At 49.0% G+C, this 19,129-nt stretch overlaps 1 protein-coding gene across 3 annotated transcripts in view; it reads right to left on the minus strand.

Annotated features, from left to right (window-relative positions):
• The window catches only part of CRTC3 (CREB regulated transcription coactivator 3), a 91,409-nt gene that overhangs the window by 14,363 nt on the left and 57,917 nt on the right, over positions 1–19,129 (minus strand). For all 3 annotated transcript variants that reach the window (XM_035024186.1, XM_035024185.1, XM_035024183.1), the window contains exons 3-8: positions 18,428–18,489; positions 16,397–16,459; positions 14,222–14,322; positions 7,904–7,939; positions 6,152–6,237; positions 4,448–4,497 (exon numbers count right to left, since the gene is read on the minus strand). In XM_035024186.1, the coding sequence (XP_034880077.1) occupies positions 4,448–4,497; positions 6,152–6,237; positions 7,904–7,939; positions 14,222–14,322; positions 16,397–16,459; positions 18,428–18,489 (398 nt within the window). The remainder of the gene's footprint in view (positions 1–4,447; positions 4,498–6,151; positions 6,238–7,903; positions 7,940–14,221; positions 14,323–16,396; positions 16,460–18,427; positions 18,490–19,129) is intronic.

Here is a 19,129-nt window from a genome sequence, read left to right on the forward strand (position 1 = left end):
TATATCTGGTTACAGTTTTCATCAATTTTAAAGTGAGAAAGAGATGTTAGCATTCACTTATCCGCTGTGTGCCAGGCACTGGGTTGAGTGCTGGTGGTACAAAGACCAAGGAGCCGGGCATGTGGGTTCGCAGTCAGGCCCACCCCTGACATCTGCAGGCCTGGAGGAAGAGCGTGCATGGAGGCCCACATACCATCTGTTTAAACTTCTAAAAGTTATGCATCAAGTGAACAAACCCTTAAATGAACTATGTTCTATGTTTCTGTCCTGACAAATTATACCTCCATAAGAGCCTGGAAGGCCAGATTGAAATTAAGAATCCTCCGGCTCCTGGAAGTTCTGCACGGGGACATAGGGGAGGTGGCTGTGGTCCTCAGCCCGCCCTCCATCTCTTCCCACCCCAGCCTGCTCCTCACCACAGGGCCCCCAAGGGCCCCCTATCCCAGCCTATAGGCCAAGCCCTGGCCACAGTCCACATCCCCCCTGCCCGGTGCCCCTCAGGCAGACGGTGTGTTCCCCGGTGCCCCTTGGACTCCAGACTCCACGGGAGTGGGGTCTCTAAAGTGTGGGGCTCTGGGAGGAGCCGCCTAGCCCAGGTCTGAGGGCACTGCTCTTGGAGTTCATGGGCAAGCTGGAGAGACAGAGCGGTGGTAAAGCAAGCACTTGCAATGTGGAAGGAAGCATGCAGGGCCAGGGCTGATGGGGGTGGGATGACCATTAGGGACAAGAGACGCAGGGGTTGTCAGTGTCAGGCTCGGCTGGGAAAGTAACACTTTACCAAGCACCTGACAGGGTGCTCATGCTTCAGGGTAGCAGCCTAGCATGGCCAGGGTGTCAGGGCAGAGCCAGGAAGGGGTGGGTAGCAGGAGATGAGGTAGGAGGGGAGTGAAGTGAGCAAGGGTAAGATGATGCGTTGTTCTGAAGAGTCCAGATCAGGGACTGTGGGAGGTAGGGAGCCCAGTGTAAGCTGGAGAATGACACTTCAGAAATGCCACTGTGGACACGGCGTGGAGGACGGCATAACGGAGCAGAGAGTGAGGCAGCGATGGTCCAGGCCTGACCCAGGAGGGAGCAGTGAGGGGAGGGGATTCCGCCGAGGACGCTGCCATCCACAAGCACCTCCCAGAGACCAGCTGCGGGCATCAGGGCCTCAAGAGACTCGGACAAGGCAGGGAGGCAGCCACATGGTACAAGTCTGTAATGCAGGGACAGAGCCTGGTGGCATGAGGTGTGGAGGGGCTAACCAGCGGGCTGGGGGGCTCTCTGGGCTAAGTTCGAAGACCCAGAGGGTCTAGGTGGGAAAACCACTTCAGGCAGAGTTCACTGCATGGGCAAAGCAGAGAAGTGTGAAACCACACAGCACGCTCGAGGAATTTAGACACGGCAGGAAATACGGCAGGAAGGTCAAGTTCAGGAGAAGCAGTGGTGAGGGGGCTGGTCCTGGGCAGGTAGGTAGAGAGCACACGAGGCTCAGGCTGACAAGGAGCCGGTGGAAGGTTGCAAGCAGGAGAAGACAAAATCCTGAGGACAATGTGGCTAATAGATGGGGGAGGGAGGACAGGCACAAGGAGCAGAGCCTGGGGGCACAGAGGTGAGTGGGGGCTTTTGCTGCTCAGTAGTCCAAGGAGACACAGGAGAGCATGGGGATGGAGTCGAGAGACACTGAAGGCAGTACTGGAGAAGGACTCCTGATCTTCCGGCAGGGGGACCCTGGCCTAGGGACACTGAGGTGTATAAGCAGACTGGGGATGCGGGTGGGTGCTATGGGGATGATAACGAATTCTGCCTTAGACACTGAGTTTCCACAGGACAAGAGGACGCGTAATAGGGACGTCTCTTGAGGACAGTCCCCTTGGAACAGTGTGGGTGGAGGCCAGGCCACAGTGGGTCACGGAGTGGACAAGCAGTAAGGGAAGAAGACTCCAGAGCAAATACTCTTTCAAAAGTGTGGCTAAGAAATCCTGGAAACGAGCAGGAAGTAACTAAAAGGGAATGCAGGGCTAAGGAAGGACTTCTTCTGTGCAGACTCCTTAGTAAGTACATTTAAACGCAGAGAGAAAATCTAGTAGGGCAGGCAAGGCCGAACACCCGGGGTGGGGGTGGGGGGCAGAAGGAGGGAGAGGCCTCAGAAAGGCCTGTGCAGACAAGGGTCAGGGAGTGAGTCGGGCGGTCAGCCTTGGCCAGGAGGACACCTGTGTCTTCGAGACTAGGAAGACAGATTGGCGAGGGGAATCCGGAGCAGGAAGAAGCTGAGCCTGCCTCCCTTTTCCTGGTACAGGTAGGGGGCCTGGCAGAACTGTGCAGGCTTGGGGGAACATGGGGAAGAAGGGAAGGTGTCCAATTTGACGGAGGAGGAAGAAAGATTTTGGTGGTACAAAAACTGAATGTGATACCTTGTCTTTCCGATTGGCTGCACGTAGGAGATCGGTTATAGGGTTAAAGGTCAAAGACTAGAAAAATGACCTGGAGAACCCAGAGCTGCTCAGCCTGACAGCGGACAGGCTCTCTGACTGGTGGGTGGCAGACGGGAATGAAGGCAGGGAGAGGAAGCAGGGAAGGCAGGGCCCACTGATACAGAGCAAGGATGGAGAAAGTCCCCGGGGCCGGTGGGAACCAGGTCATTGGTGACATTCAAAACAGTTTTCTCTCCAGATGAGAGAAACACAAATTGTTACTTTCCAAATATACCTACAACCTGCCGGAGTCCTCCCTTGAATCTGACAGGAGACAGGTAGTGCTACCTGTCCGTCTTACTTCACATCCAGAGCAAGCGGCAACAGCCTCCTTACTCTCCAGGCACCCCCACCTCGGCGTCTCTACCCTTGCTGTCCCCTCTGCCTGGAGCCCTTGTCCCCTTCACTTCCTCCCACGTTCTGGTCACACAGCATCTTATCAAGAAAGGGCTTGCCTATCTTACCGTGCTTTCTTTCTCTTCACTGTGCTTACCCACACATGACATATTTGCCTAATTGTTGCTGCCTATCTCTCTCCGATAGAGCATCAGCTCCTGGAAAGCAGGGATCTGACCTGCTTTGTTCACGGCTCTACCCCAGCACCTGGAATTAGGGGTCAATAAGTACCTGAATGAATACGAGTCACTGAATGGAACTCTCCCTCTAACATAAGAGCAAGAAAACAACACTCGGTATCTGAGAAACACCTGCTTTAAAGCTCTGGTTGGGGAAGAGGGGTGGCCAAATATTGTGGCCCCGTTCTGGAACGCAGGCCTTCAGAGCACTAATCACTCAATTGTCAGGGTTCTTGAGGAGAATCTTAGCCCTCTCTGCGGGGACGCCCTGCACCCCGAGGTGTGCGGTCTTCTGTCCAGGTAAGCGTCCTGGCAGGCCTTTGGACTTTTTGAAGAGAAGGTCAATCCTCAGCTCAGCTCAGTGGACTCTTCATCACAGGAGTTTATGTTTAGCCAAAAAAAGAGAAGTAGGGAATGCCCTGAACGAACTGCTGTCAGACTCATGGAATGCTTTGCTGGGGAAACATTTAAGGATGGCCTGAAGGAGATTTATTGCACCCACAGACTTCTGAAGTGTGTGCTCGTCCTCAGAGAGATCGTGCAAGGGTCCCATTTTCAAACCACATTATTCTGGCCCCTGAAGGAGTTGCTGCTTCTGAGCTGGTTTCAGTTCAAGAGGTGGCAGAGCCCTGAGCGCACCGTGGTAACCGGCCTTGGGCACACAGTTCCCTCGGGTCCCCAGGGGTCCGTCCTGTCCAAAGAAAGTTCTTCCAGGCAGCCATGGCCCAGGAGCAGCAGCTCCTCCCCGGCGAGCACCGCTGTGCACCCCGAAACCCATGCCCCAGGGCAGACGTGGGGGCTGCATTAGCCCTCAGCTCTGCCCACCTGTCCTTCGTCCCAATCTCCTCACATGCTTCTTCATTCATGTGGGTACCATGCCTACTTTTGCAAGCTGTCTGCAATCTTCCAGGGAGTAGAGCTGAACGCTACTAAATATGCTGAGTAGTGGCTTTGTAAGCACTCTTTCTATATTTGCAACCTTTCCTTTACTCACCTTCTGCTGATTTTTAAGAACTGCGGTAAAATACACCTGATGGGAAGTTTATCACGTGTCCATGTACGGTTCGGTGGCATGAAGCACGTTCACGGACACGCTGTCAATCGGCCACAGGCGCGAGGCTGGTGGCTCCTCTGGGCGCCCCTGCTTCTGCCTCTGCTTCCAGGGCCCGGCTGTGTGTTCACCAACGCCTGGCCGTGCTATGCTCGAGTGTATTTACGGCCCTTATATAACTTAATTACTTTAAACGAATGAGAAACGAGTACCAAAGGGAGCTCTTGTTTTTGTGAACGTCCGGTTGACTTCCAAGTTACATATAACAAGTGAAGTTTCTCAGAGTTTTGGGACAAAGTCCTAAGACTTTCCTCCAGGAAAATCTTTGGGACAGTCTCTGAGCCTCGAACAGGAAGAACATTACTTACTTGCCGCCTCCAACATCACAGGATCGAGGGCGCCCCGACAGGGACTGAATCTGGGGAGAGACACAGAAACCCGGCCTTACTCACTGCAAAGTCAAATTCAAGTTGTTTTACAAGTGTCTTTGTGTCTCGGGGCTCCAGTCGGCGCAAGTGAGAGCATCTGCACACACAACCACTTCAGTTCGGACTAGACTTCTCCTGGCACAAGGGAGGCATGGCATTCATGAGTTTTCTTAATTGTTGCCTTGTTAATTTATCTTCTAGATGAGTATTATTTCCTTCAAAAAGGCCAATGTTTTATAGAGAGAGTTTCTAAATAAACATTGCTTTTCCAATTGGCCTCAGAGGAAAAGAAGAAAACAGAAAAACAAAACAGGGTGAAGAAGAAGGAAATTAATGTCAGAAGGAAACACATATTTCAACTAGAACATAAGCTTCAGCAGGGCAGGGTTTTTGATGTTGTTCACTGTACTATCCCTGCAGCTAGAGCACCTGGTGCCGGGGACTCGATAAATAGATGCTGGGGAAAATGAATGTACCACTGACTCAACTCTTCTCCCAGAAGTGATTTATGGAGTGCTGCAAATCCCTAAGAAGTAGGGTGAGCACCTCCTTCCGCAGAGAGCAGTCCCTGGCACCTGGGGAAGAGTGGGTGCCGCCGCCCTTCCTGCCAGAGAAGATAGGGCCGTTCTCCGATAAAAGCCTCCAAAACCACCTGTGCCTCCCACGGCCACAAGGACAGTGTGGCTGTTTCTCCTCTGTTTGGTATGTTAATTTTTTTTAAGTTTATTTAAGTCATCTCTACACCCGACGTGGGGCTTGAGCTCGTGACCCTGAGATCAAGAGTCTCGAGTGCTCTTCCGACTGAGCCAGCCAGGCGCCCCGAAGTACGTGCATTTAAAATTATATCTCCCCCTCCCCTCCCAAAAAGATGAAACATCATATACATCTTACTTTTACAAAAAAAAAAAAGGCCCTTTCAAGCCCACCCTTAATGCTAATGATGACTTTGATAGATCTGGCAGAAGAAACTGGAATCCGACCATAAGGCAGCACAAACAGTTGCAACAGAGCATCACTAATGGCTGGAACAGATGACCTGTTTTCTTTCAAAGGAAACACAGCTTTCCTACGGGAAGAAAGGCCAAGTCAAGTACCATGGGGCCACACTCCTTCCACCGGGGGTGAGGTTCACAGAGAGCTGTGGTGGTGGTCAGCTGGCACAGCTGTACATGCAAATACTCAGAGGCTCAGAGAAGTCATAAAACAGATGACTGACTTACTGACTCCCTGAGGACTCAGGTCAAATACCCTTCATTGAAGAAACGGGTATCTGGTAAACCAGCAATTCCACACAGAAGCTGGTGACGGGGAGAAGGTTTGGCTCTAAAACAGAAAAATCTGCCTATGACTGGTCACAGGCTTCAGAGCTTTTAGGAACATGAATGAGGAGTCAAGGACGGATAGGTTCTTCTGCATGAGAAAATTCACACGAAAATTTTAAGTCAAGCGATCACTGTACTAATTCATCAACAAACTTGTGGTCAGTTTCATTTCAACCATCATTCCCTAATACATTGTTCATCTCTGTCCCCTGATATCCTCACTTCCTTTTTTCTCAATTCTTCTTATTTCCCCTACTGCAAGATTTTACAATGACCTCACAAGTGTAAATATTCAAATAACAAACACAGGCTGCTCCCCTACCTCCTTGGTCTCCCACAGTTGTTTTGGCAGTGGCTTGGGAACGTTTAACAGATTCTCTTCTTTCAATGCGCCCGGGAAAGGTAGCACTAAAGGGGGGAAAAAAAACCACATATTCACTGCATTTAGAAGGCAGCCATCCCACCCCTGGCCAAATCATCTTGGCAAAAAAATGACTGATATGATACATATGCATTGACCGCATACTAGAGAAGGGGCTGTGAGCATGTCTGTGGGGACCCCATAGAGGAGTAAGACATGGATTCAGCCCAGGACTGCAAGGAGCAGTGAGAACCAAGGGTGCAGGGCTGCTGTGGGGTAGACAGGGAAGAGTCGGTGCGGGCCTCTGCAGCTGGGCAGAGCGAAGGCCTTTGGCGGCACAGGAAAAGGGCATTCCTGAAATGGAGAGATAAGAAAAAAAGGCCTAGAAGCGAGGAAACAGAGGGCAACTATGGAGTCGAGCCGCTCTTCTCAGTGGAGCTTGGCCTAAGTAAAGGACTGGCAGGAGATCAGGTTTAGAAGGTCAAGGCCAGATCGGCGGGCCCCACAAGCTTGGCAAGGAGAGTATGGAAGCCGATGGGATGGGGAGGGACCACAGCGGCCCAGGAGGGAAGAAATGAGGAGAGTCAAGAGAAGAGGAACATCATAGGGGAGACAGGGCGGCCGTGAGGCTGCTTGGTGATGGGCTAGGAGTGGGGGGTGGACAGGAACAGAGAACCCAGAGGGCTTAAAGGCAGAGCCGCAGGATGGCCAGCTCTGCACCAAGGGACCATTCCAGGGTTTTCTGCATTATCGTTCTCAGTCTGGCCAGGTGAAACGGCGATCATGCCATCTGATGTCAGGAAGAGGATGCATCACGAGAGACACTGGTGACTGCTCAAAACTACAGATGCTGTTAGGTCTTGGTGATGGTCACGGCTGCCCCGTCTTAGCCCCACACGGGGCAGTCTGCGTACCCAAGGATAACAGACCCCAGAAAGAAGTCACTTGAAACAGAGACCAAAGTTGCAGAGCAGATTCTGAGATGCAATGCTCTTTACTCAGCGCCAGAAAGACGGCCGTCATGTCTGCTCGGATATTCTGGGCTGCCCCAGCGTTCCCAGGTGTCTCTGTTAATCCTGGTATTCAAGCCACTCTCTTCTGAAGAGCTTATTTGGCCAAGTTAAATTTCAGGTTATAAAGATTCAAAGAAAGAAAACAGTGCCTGGTGCCGAATGAATAAAAGAACTGTGTCACTCATTTGTCACTGGCTTTCAGTGTCATCTCGGTAGATCTCCAACATCAACTGGCTTTATGAAACTCAGTATCTCCTACAATTTCTGCAATTCCGTTTTGCAATCAATTTGCCTTTTTCTGGCATTGTTTACTTATGTTTGTCAATTACTGACTTGCAAAACTTTCTAAGTAGGAAGAGACAGACAGCTGAGAAGGAAAGGGTCCTGGGATAACTAATGGTTTGAGTGACCGATTCATTCATATTTTCATGTGGTTACAACTTTAGCTTCCCTGCACAACCTTGTGACCACGGGACTCTGGGGACTCGGATGACAAGGAGCTTAAGTACATGGTTCCTCTCTTGTGCCCCTGATTGTGGCCAGCCTGGATTTTATACAGCCTCTCAAGAAAAGTGAACCAATCAGCTGCCATCGGCATTTGGGGAAGTCCTGAAAACAGGAGTTTCAGGAGCGTGAAGAGAGGCTAGAGACACTGCGGTCAGCATCTCGCTCAGTGCCGGGAGGTGAAAGCAGTTCATACCTTCCCCATGTACATCGTTCTCACCATCACAGAAACCTGGTGGGAAAGAAAAAAAAAACTTTTATGTGGTGCTTTCAATTTTATTTATCCAAGAATTAGTGACTCTTTCTGATTTGAAATAGAATTGTGAAAATTCCAAGGCGATTTTGGTACACTGATGCTCATTCAAGGTCCATTAGCGTTTCTAATAAAATTAAAATAGGTATGGCCTATCTGAGTCTAAAGTTGGCTCCTTTCTACTTTTCCTTTAAATCTCGGTCTTAATTTTTTTTAACTGCCTCTGTCCTGAAAGAACAATATACAAAGTCTGAGAACCTCTATATTCAAATCACAAAATAAAGAAATACAAATAGAAACTCTTGCAAGTTGTGGTGGGGGGGGAGGGCAGGTAACTCCAAAAGTCTACATGACTGTTTCACATGGACCATGCATGTCTAGAGGGACAGACTGCAAGTCCCATTTGTATGTTATATATATTGCTTGCAAATAATCAAATTATCTTTAAAAGAAGTTTATCTGCAGTCTCTGTCAATTCAAAGAGTGTATATGATAGCTATTCACAAAGTTTTAAACATTTGACTTGGAATAAATTCTGACTGAATCAAATATTTTTAATCCATAAAACATACTGCAGATGATAAAGCATAGTATTTTCCATTGCTCTAAGCTAAAACCCATGAATTATGCCAAGAATGTGATGTGTGACCATCCACCTTGGAGACAATCAAATACACTAAATGAGTTTTCAGTATAAAATCAGGCCAAAGTTTTAAGTTCTGAGCCTTTAAATATACTCAAATGCTTGCTTAAAGTTTAGGTGAAGTTTCTGGAGACGCTCAGTCTATCATTTAACCTGATGAGTCCTAACAGCTTCCACGCGATGTCTAATGATCATTCACTCAATATGCATTCATCAAGTTCCTGCACTGAGGGAGTGCTAGGCATGCCCAGGTGGTAGAGTGTCGGCGAAAAGTTGGAACGTAGAAGCAAATTCTCTAAAACAGGTAGAAGACAGATGATTTTGGTGGAGCCCAGGGGCAGGGGCAACACTGAAAATCCCCAGGAGCACCAAGAGGTTGATAAATTAAGCATACTCATAAAGACAGAACTTCTCTCAGCCCATGGAAGCAGAACCTAAGTTAGTAATTTAAGGCTTTATTTTAGTGCACGGAAAGACTTGGGTAAGCCTGTTAAAATGCAGCTTCGTGGGCCCAAGCCTCAAAGACTGATTCAGAGGGTGTGAGAATGGGCCCTGGAATCTGTTTTTAACCATCACCTCTGAGGACTGTCTGCAGACCGTCCTTGGCCTGCTTACTGAGGGACCTGGACAAGGCTAGAGCTTAATCCCGATTTGACACATCCAAAGAAAGCAAGGTGAGGGCTGCCCAGCTGGCTCAGTGGGAAGACCATACAACTTTTGATCTTGGGGTTGTGAGTTTGAGCACCACACTGGATAAAGAGATTACTTTAAAATCTTAAGGGGCGCCTGGGTGGCTCAGTCGGTTAAGCATTTCACTCTTGATCTCAGTTCAGGTCTTGATCTCAGAGTCATGAGTTCAAGCCCCATGTTGGGCTCCACACCCAGCGTGGAGCCCACTTAATAAAAATAAATAAAATAGGGCGCCTGGGTGGCTCAGTGGGTTAAGCGACTGCCTTCGGCTCAGGTCATGATCCTGGAGTCCCGGGATCGAGTCCCGCCGTCGGGCTCCCTGCTCGGCAGGGAGTCTGCTTCTCCCTCTGACCCTCCCCCCTCTCATGTGCTCTCTCTCATTCTCTCTCTTTCAAATAAATAAATAAAATCTTTAAAAAAATAAATAAATAAAAGGATGGGTCTTGGGCGCCTGGGTGGCTCAGTTGGTTAAGCGACTGCCTTCGGCTCAGGTCATGATCCTGGTCCCTGGATCGAGTCCCGCATCGGGCTCCCTGCTCGGCAGGGAGTCTGCTTCTCCCTCTGCCCCTCCCCCCTCTCATGTGCTCTCTCTCATTCTCTCTCAAATAAATAAAGTCTTTAAACATAAATAAATAAATAAATAAATAAAATTTTAAAACAAAAAACAAAGAAAGCAAGGTGAGCAGAACATCAGAAAATGAGGTGCAGAGAGACAAAAGGTGAAGCGCGACAATCAGCACGGTCAGGAGGAGGAGAGAGAAACTTCTGATTCATCTTTTGGCTTCCCTGGAGCCCTCATCTTGGGAAGGGGCTGGGAACTTGACCATTCTGACCACAAAACAGTGACCATCCCATTACAAATAATAAACAGCAAGCTGGTGTGGTATGTTGCAACATCTGTTCATCATCAAGACCCCAACCACCCTGGGCTCCCTCAGTGAGGCCGACCTGGCCCCGAAACACGAGGACCCAGCTGAGGGCTACCTGACGAAACTGAGTGGCAAGCAGAAGCCCCACCTGCTCTCCCGTTAGTGCCACCGCTCTCCCTCAGACGGGCACAGAAGGAAGGCTTCATGGAGGAGGTGGTACGTGAATTAGGCCCTTCATGAAGGATAATGACGAGGATGGTAATGATAAGAGCCAGCATTACGGTTCCCGTCCTACGGGTCAGGCTCCACAGCACTGTGAGGCCGTCTGTGTTGTCCTCACAGCAGCCCCAAGATCGCACCGTGCGTGCTCTGGCCTGTGTGCCTCCAGAATGTCCAACGGCCGGAGGGATGTGGACACTGGGCAGTGAGGCAGAAGGGGACGCCCCAGTGCAGAGACGGGAGGAGGAGGGGAGGAAGGGGAAGCCGAGTGTGTCTGGCAGGAGCAAGAACGGTGTCGGGCTGGAGCATGAGACGGGAGGCATGGCGGATGGGGCTGGACTGAAGCAGGCTGCCAGGAGCTTGGCAGGATGCAGGGAATAGGACTGACAGGATTACAGCTGAGCTCTGCAGAGAGTGTTCTAGCGGCAGGGTGCGAGACGGATGGAGGGGAGAAGGCCCCAAGGCAGGGAGACGATGTGGGAAACCGAGAGGCTGGTCCAGGCAAGAAGGAAGTGGAGGCCGGGCGTGAGGACAGGAAAGAGGCCGCTCGGAGACTCACTGAGGGACAGGAGGGCCGGGACTTGGCTGCTCACCCGTGTGAGGGCTGTGGGAATGAGGGTGATTACAGACAACTGGCTCCCAGGTTTAGCGTTCAGGTAAGCAGAACAATGGTGGTGGCAATAACTGGTATGTGGACGCCAAGCTAACGCAGAACCAACATATCCACGCCTGGATTTTTATTACTGGATAACAAAATACTGTAGGATACAACTAGAAATAAAGCATTAAAACTAAAAAGGGAACGCTTTGTGACTGGACATCTGGAAACAGAGGAAACTCACTCACATCCGTCCCACAGGGCTAAGGGGTGGCCGCGGCCAAGGCTGCATCTGTGTTCCGGGCACCCTGGGGGCCTCAGAGCTGCTGATCGCTGACCTCCCAAGCGCGACACAGACCGTGTACCCTCTGCCCACTCCCATGCCTCATGGCTCTAAACTCCTCGCACTGGCTGGATTTGCAGAGCAGGGTCCCCTCACAACAAGCGTCTGGGGCTTCAGCCTCCCCATTCAGTCACTCTTGCCATCTGGGTGACGCTTTTTGCCCCTCTTTAGATCGGGGATGCTTGTGCCCTCCCCCTCTCTGTCCTCTCTGTGCAATCAGGGGTCATTAACAGGCTCACTTCCTTTGGGGTTGTTTGCATTTCAGACCTTCTCCTTAACCATGCAGGTCACAGCGTTTGCCTGCTGACAGGTCACGGAGGTCCAAGACCTGCCTCTTCCCCAGGGGAGGAGCTTGGGGCTACGGTTCCCAAAGCTGGTACAACTCATTATCTATCTATAGCTGTGGGTGCAGAGAAGACAATTCTCCCACACTCTTCAGTCCTGAGCTCTAGACTGTTCCCAGAAAGGACAGGGACCACCCCAGCCCCCACCTCCATGACCATGTGGGAGCGGAGGGCAGTTAGGGGACAGTTCTGGGCTATGGGACACAGCCAGGGCCACAGGGAGCCCTTACACTTGCCCAGCAGTGTGTGTGTGAAATGGCAAACTACACCTGTCGCCAGGGAAATCTGGTCATCGCTTCTCTTCATAGATTCTGGATAATGAAATGAGAAGAAACTAAAAATCTTGTCTGGTTGTATAAGCTTATTCCTGTCATTTACATCGACCACTTACCACTGACATCTAATTGTCATGAACAGACTAATGGCTTTATTCTCTGGGGACATAGACTCCTGCTCATGGATGTACCAGTTTATTACTCATGTGGTTAAGTAAGAGCAGATGCTCCCTTATCATCAGCTTGCAAACAAACAAACAGAGAGTGGGAACAAAGAGGGTGCATCATTCTGCTCAGGAAGGATTCCCAGGGAAAGAGCAATTACTATTACTTCTGCTAGAGCCCGAATCCTGGGCTTCAATTGTATTTTCCCATTGCTTTTTAAATCTTTACTTTATTTGGTCGGTTCTATAATAAATACCTTTTTGCAAAGTTAGCTGGTATTTTTAAAATCCAAAAGGAAAGAAAATGAAAAACTTTTAATGAATTACAGGGGGAAAATACACGAAACTATTTAAAATAGCTCCCACCAACAAATATAATTCTCCAGAAATAATCCCCATCCTTGGAGACTTGAATAATATTTTAAACACGCTGGCTTTCCCACGTAAACACATCCATATTTGGCCGTGTTTCTGAGTTGTGCTGCACTCGCATGGCAAGTGTGCATGAGCAGGCCCACAGCTCGGACGCTGGAGCAGGAGGCCCGCCCGCCCCCCACGCGCGTCAGATGCTGCGGACCCACGACCTCCAGCCGCTGACTTGACAAGGAGGGACCACCTCGATGCTCAAGTCAACCCAGGAATTCGGCTCCCGGATTTCTTTCTCGCTCCGTCTGCCAGGAGCAACGCTAACGTAGTTCTGCCTGATTCCTCCTCACGCACCCCTTCCGACATCTCTCACCTCTCCCCTCAAAGGCTACAGGGCTCCTCGCATAAATACTGCACCCAGTTAATCCCTTTCTGCGCTTTTTCTCTCTGTGTGCAGGCCCGAAAGGCTATCTAAATCACCTATGGTTGCCTTCTGCTCTCCAGGCTTCTGGCTCTTTCTGCAGAAGCATAAACTTTGCAGAGAGGACAAGAGAAACGAAGGAATGGAAGAGGCAGAGAGGCAGCTCTGTATCCGGGGCTCCAGGGTCAAAACCCGTCCATCTGGTTCCCTCCCAGTCCAGGGAGACCAGGATGTCGCTGTACTTACTGGCACCCCCAGTGATCACAGTCTCTGCCTTTCTGGCCTTTGTTTATATGCTCCCGTATCTGCCTCTCCTGGAGCTAAACTAGAGCCTCTCCCCATAGACCCCGCTCCTCTAAGCAGTGAGCAGCAGGCTCCCTGTCCCATTCCCACATTCTGCCAGCTTGACGCTCCCATTCCCATGGGGGGAAACATGGCTAGATGGCCCAGACCGACTCTCGTGTAGATCTCACACTTGAAACGTAAGGGAATTTTTAGGCAAAGGCGATCATCTATGAATTGCCCCAAGGGAACAGATACAGCAACAGTTATTACTAAATCCCACCCCTACTATGTGCAAGGAATAAGACCTTGAACGTTCTCTGGACAGAGACTATTTCAAGTTCAAATGGTCTGAAAAATAAAGAAAACCAGAAAGGCTGGATTATCTTGACCGAGATTTATTTATTCCCGGTTTAAGACCAAACACCTAGCCCTAAGTGTTGTGGACAAGAGTCAATCTGCCTATGAAACGGGTAATTCAAGACCATTGTTCCTACTAGATTATCACCCCGGAAGGAAAGGCAGGCGTGGAGTGCGTCTTAGCGAGCCAGGTTCGGTTCCTGGCAGGTGAGATGTCAGCACCTAGCACGTGTTCTAGCAGGGGCTCTGTGCCTGCAAGCCACTGGGTAATTTCTCCATCACTGAGGGTTCCTCTGTGCCGGGCACCGTGCTGGCGGTAAGGCCATTAAGATGCTGACTTTTCAAGAAATCCCCACTGAGCAGGGGGAGAGAAGGCAGTCGAGTGGCACAGCTGCCAAGATAGGCCTGAGCCCGGAGGAACTCTGGCATGTGACAAGGACACGGGTAGTTCTGGGCTGGCAAAGGGAGGAAGGTCAAGGATGGCCCCACAGAAATGACAACAAAGCCAAGGGTGTTGGTCAGGTAGGCTGGGGTAGATCAGAGAGGAAGAAACAGGGAAAGGAAGACACATCAAGAGTGGTTCACGGGGCCGACAGAGGTGACTGAGGGCCAAATCCTGGAGCTCGAGTCATTCCAAACAGAATGAGAAAGCACAGACGCTGTGAGCAGGGGGCCTGTGTGTCTTACCCATGTATGGGGCAGGCCAGGCCGACTGGCCCCCTCCTCCATAGGGGTCCTGGGGCTTGGCGCTCAGAGCACTCGTGTGAAGAGCGGAATCAGAATTGGTCCTAAGGGGAGGAGGAGAGAGTCTGACTGAAAATCCATTTTTCCTTAGTAAGAATGCAATATTCTTTGCTGAAAATTACCAAAGGAGAGAAGTCAAGCACCGTTAAGATGAGGAGTCTGAACCTACCTGAAAGGCCCTCACATCAATAACAGCCTCTGAGGATCGCCCACACCCAAAAAGATTTTAATCTGTACCTGGATAGCCACACTTTGAAGCTAAGGGCATGATGATCTATTTCAACAATGCAGAGTGTGGATTCACAGCTTCCCCTAAGGAGCTTCCCATTCTCCCTTGCCACCCAGAAGACAGCTGGGACCAGCGCGTTCTCTGCACCAGATTCTCTCCATCTGAGAGTAAGTCCTCCTGTATGAAGGGTCCCTGACAGCAGTGGTTCAGGGAGCATGCAAGGTCGAGACAACTTTGAAAATAATGCTAAACGTTCTTTGCCCTTCCGCTCTCATTCTCTTACGAGCACGGCAGAGTTGCCAACGGTGAGGTTGTGAGGTCACCGTGGACAGAACGCATAAACAGAGAAGCCAGCTATCTTCAAGACATTTGTAAAAGGCACAACAATGCCACTCTTCTCAATAAATTCTTCTTTGTTTCAGAAAATATAACTGCGCTTCCTAAAAAAAGGTACCTTTTATGTTGACGTGTAAAGAGTTTATTACTGCTATTTTTTAATTTTTAAATTAACAAGTATCCTTTATGAATCTCTCAATTTCATTTCCAATGTCAATAGATAACTATCAGCCACAGCCTTGTATGCAAACACTCTTTGAGGGCCTCAATGGTTTTTAAGACTGTCGAGGAGTCCTAAGGCAAAAAGTCTGGGAACCCCTGATCTATAGCAAATTGTGGAAATTGCCCCACATGGCTCCAATTTCTACATAGCCTCAACTCTAAGGGATGATTACTTACTTTTTCTCATCCAAGGCTCAAACTATCTGCCATAAAAAGAACTTGTGAGAGACTTCAAATTAGCCTAACATGCTTCTCTGTGGTCTGTTCCAGGTGACAGCCTCAGGTGGCCATTAAGCCGTGTGGCCGGACGGGGCACCGTGGCAGTGTTGTGTTCAGACAAGGGTACAGGGAGGGGGGAACGGTTCGGAAGCCGTGTGAGGCAGCAGGAAGAGCACGGGCCCGGGGATCAGAGACCCCTGGGTTTGGATTCCAGCTCCTTTACAGATGCAAAGAGGCGCAAGAGAGTATCAGTCAAATGCACAGAGACAACTGGGAAAATCTGTATACAGCCTGGGTATTGGCTAATATTAAGGAATCGCTGTTAGTTTTGTTAAGTGTGATAATGGCATTGTGGTTGTGTTTTCTTTAAAAGAAGTTCTTAGCAACCTCTCCTGTTAGAGACGTTTAGAGGTGCAATAGTCTATCTAGCGGGGGTGGGGTGGGGGTGGGAGAGGGGTGGGGGTAGATGGCAGTACTCGGATGAGGACCAGAGCTGAAGCGTGGGCACGGGGCCTTCTGGTAATGCTTTTCTCTTTTGTGTATGTTTTATATTTTGCACTATAAACGGTTTAAAAAAAAAAAACCCAGTTCCATCACATGTTAGCTATGTTGCCTTGGACAGGTCATTTAATCTCTGAAAACAGAAAATAATATTCATTCTTGAAGGATGCTGTCAGGACTGACTGACCTCCACAGAACACTCAGCACTGGAGTCCAGCCCAGATCGATCACGACACGAGCTAATGTTGGCTGCGTGCTAATGCTTCCCCCTGTTTCTTACAGATCTTAGCTGATCCTCACAACCACCCCTTGAGAGAGGTATGGTTATCTACCTTTTCCAGATGAGTAAACTGGGGCACAGAGAAGTTATATAACTTAGTCAAAGTCACACAGTAAGAGCCAACCCTGTAGTCCCCCCGGGGCCCCCTCTATTCGGTACTATCTGTGCAGACAGTCAATAAATGGTGGGAGACTTAGGCTAAAAAATACTTCCTATAAACACATGTGACATGAATATCCTCTGGCAACTGGAAAATATATAAAGAACATCAGGACAATCAAATCGATTGGTCTTCTTTAAATTTCTTTCTACTAGCAATCAACCCGGGTACCTGTTAAGAGCAGATGTCAGCCTGAATCCAGGGTGCTTTTCTTCTTTCCAAGGATGTTGCTGCCTTTAAAAACCAGAATGACAGGAAAAGTAAAGACATTCAATTCACAGGAGCAAAGGGGAGCCTCGGGCCTGAGTTTGAGAACTGGCTCTTCTACTCACCTGGGGAAAGTCACTTCAAACACTCCATGCCTCGTTCATTTTGCTCAACATTGTTAAAATGAGGTCAGACTGAGTGATCTCTCCGATTCCTATAATTCCTGACCATGATTAAAAACCACCACAAATCCATGAGAACAGGATTAGCTAGCGGGGCACATATGGGGCTTTGGTTTTGTTTTGTCTTAAAAAGGGCCGACAAGCATCTTTGCAATAGTTCAAAATCCATGACCGACTCCTCTCTAGGGGATATGAGGTCTCAGTCCAGATGTGTAAAAAGTCACTGCTCGGCACACACCCCAAGAGTGCGTGCAGGGGGAGCCCTGACAATCCTGGAGGTGAAAACTGCCTTCCCGGAGACAGCCACGAGGAGGAACGCAACTGGCCCAGGGGTCCAGTTCACGAAAACACTGCTCTCACTACTCCCGGTGCTCTGGGCAGCTGCAGACATTTTTTCCTTGGATACACATTTTCAAAATATCAGCCTGGAGATGTCTTTTTATGACCGAAAATACGATTATCGTATTTATCCCACGACCTTGGATCCCGGGATTCTTGAGGGCAGCTGAAACCGGCGTGGAGGCAGGAGCCTGCTGTTACTCATCCTCATATGGACTTGCCAGGTCCTGACTACATTGCTCACCGTAAGTGCTCAGTCAGGGTTTGCCCAGAGAGCGGAAGGAGAGTCAACCTCAACGCAGAGAGCACGCTGAATGTCTCTCTTGTGAAACGTCCACTTCCAATGTCTCCTAAATCTGACTTGGTGATCTGAGAATGATACCACGCAAGCAACGGATACACCAGTCTTTGCAGTTAGTTTTAGGTTCTGTCACCCTCTATACTCAAAAATACTCCATTTTGGGGGGCATATATCCTCTGTATACAAAAATACTCAGAGACCCAAATCAAATCCACTGTGCAAATTACATTTTAAGAGGCTTATTAAATCTTTCACTCCTTCCAACGGCTAAGACACCCTGAGCAAAGACAGTTGTTTTTCCATGTCTCAAATAAAAGAATACCAAATCAGGATATCCTACGGGTAGATGTAGTCCAAGTGTGTTTTCCATTTGATTTTAAATACGAAGATCTAGATTTTTAAAATGATTTTTCATCTTAGACTTCCATATCAGCCTATGAGTCTACCTGAAAGACCTAAGTTTTCTAAGAGAAAATAAGATTCTATGATTTATATCAGAAATTTCCAAATATTATGCAGCCATCAAAAGGAATGAGATCTTGCCATTTGCAGTGATGTGGATGGAACTGGAGGGTATTATGTTGAGTGAAATAAGTCAAACAGAGAAAGACATGTATCATATGATCTCACTGATATGAGGAATTCTTAATCGCAGGAAACAAACTGAGGGTTGTTGGAGTGGGGGGTGGGGTGGGAGGGATGGGGTGACTGGGTGATGGACACTGGGGAGGGTGTGTGCTCTGCTAAGCGCTGTGAATTGTGCAAGACTGTTGAATCTCAGATCTGTACCTCTGAAACAAATAATGCAATATATGTTAAGAAAAAAAAAAAAGAAGAAGAAGAAGGTAGCGGGAGGGGAAGAATGAAGCAGGGGAAATCGGAGGGGTAGACGAACCATGAGAGACGATGGACTCTGAAAAACAAACTGAGGGTTCTAGAGGGGAGGGGGGTGGGAGGATGGGTTAGCCTGGTGGTGGGTATTAAGGAGGGCACGTTCTGCATGGAGCACTGGGTGTTATGCACAAACAATGAATCACGGAACACTTCATCTAAAACTAATGATGTAATGTATGGGGATTAACATAAGAATAAAAAAAAGAAAAAAAAAGATAAGAGAAAGTGAAATCGACAAACAACACGTGCCCACCATAGCTTTTAAAACAGCTTGCTTACCTTGGCCAACTCTCATCCAGGGGCTGTGAGGAGTAACTGGCTCCGAAAGTACTACCATCAAAGTGAAATTTTTTAATAAAGGAAAAATAAAATTAATGGAAGGTTGAAGCAGAATGAAGAAGCCAGAACTGTGGAGAGTTAAACACCCAAGTTTCTGGTTCTTATCTCTCTCTACACCAACAGTTCTTCATGCTCTCTCTGATAAACTTCCTCTGGAAAACCTATTCTTCCCACCAGTGCCCTCTTTGTGATTTATGTGGGGTCTTTTTTTTTTTTTTTTTTTTTGCCTGCATAGCATCTTTTGTTTACAAGAACTGCCCTCACCCTTCACCCCAAACCTGGTGAGGACGTCCTTCGGTGCGGGCCCCTCTGTCCCGGGGGATGTACCAGGCTCAGTATTTCCAGTCAAGGTACCTTATACCCCTGGAAACAGTGATTGGCTCAGGGACGGGCTCATGACACAAACAAGCCCAAGAGAGCCTCAGATGAGACAAGGGAGTGCCCTCGGTTGGGGTGGTGAGCCTGGAAGTCCTGTAAAGCTCTGCAAGAGAAAGCCTGTCCTTGCGGGAAGTCAACACAGACGTGGCAGCTCACAGATACAGTCTTGATGGTACTGTATGAGCCCTGGATCTAGCCCTTGGGCTTCCAGTGACATAAGCCAGTGAGTTTCCTTTTCTCAAGCGGAGGATTCCCATTACTTAT

The sequence above is a fragment of the Mirounga leonina genome, unplaced genomic scaffold, assembly GCF_011800145.1.
Source record: "Mirounga leonina isolate KUSES-001 unplaced genomic scaffold, KU_Mleo_1.0 Mir_178, whole genome shotgun sequence".
Lineage (NCBI taxonomy): Eukaryota > Metazoa > Chordata > Mammalia > Carnivora > Phocidae > Mirounga > Mirounga leonina.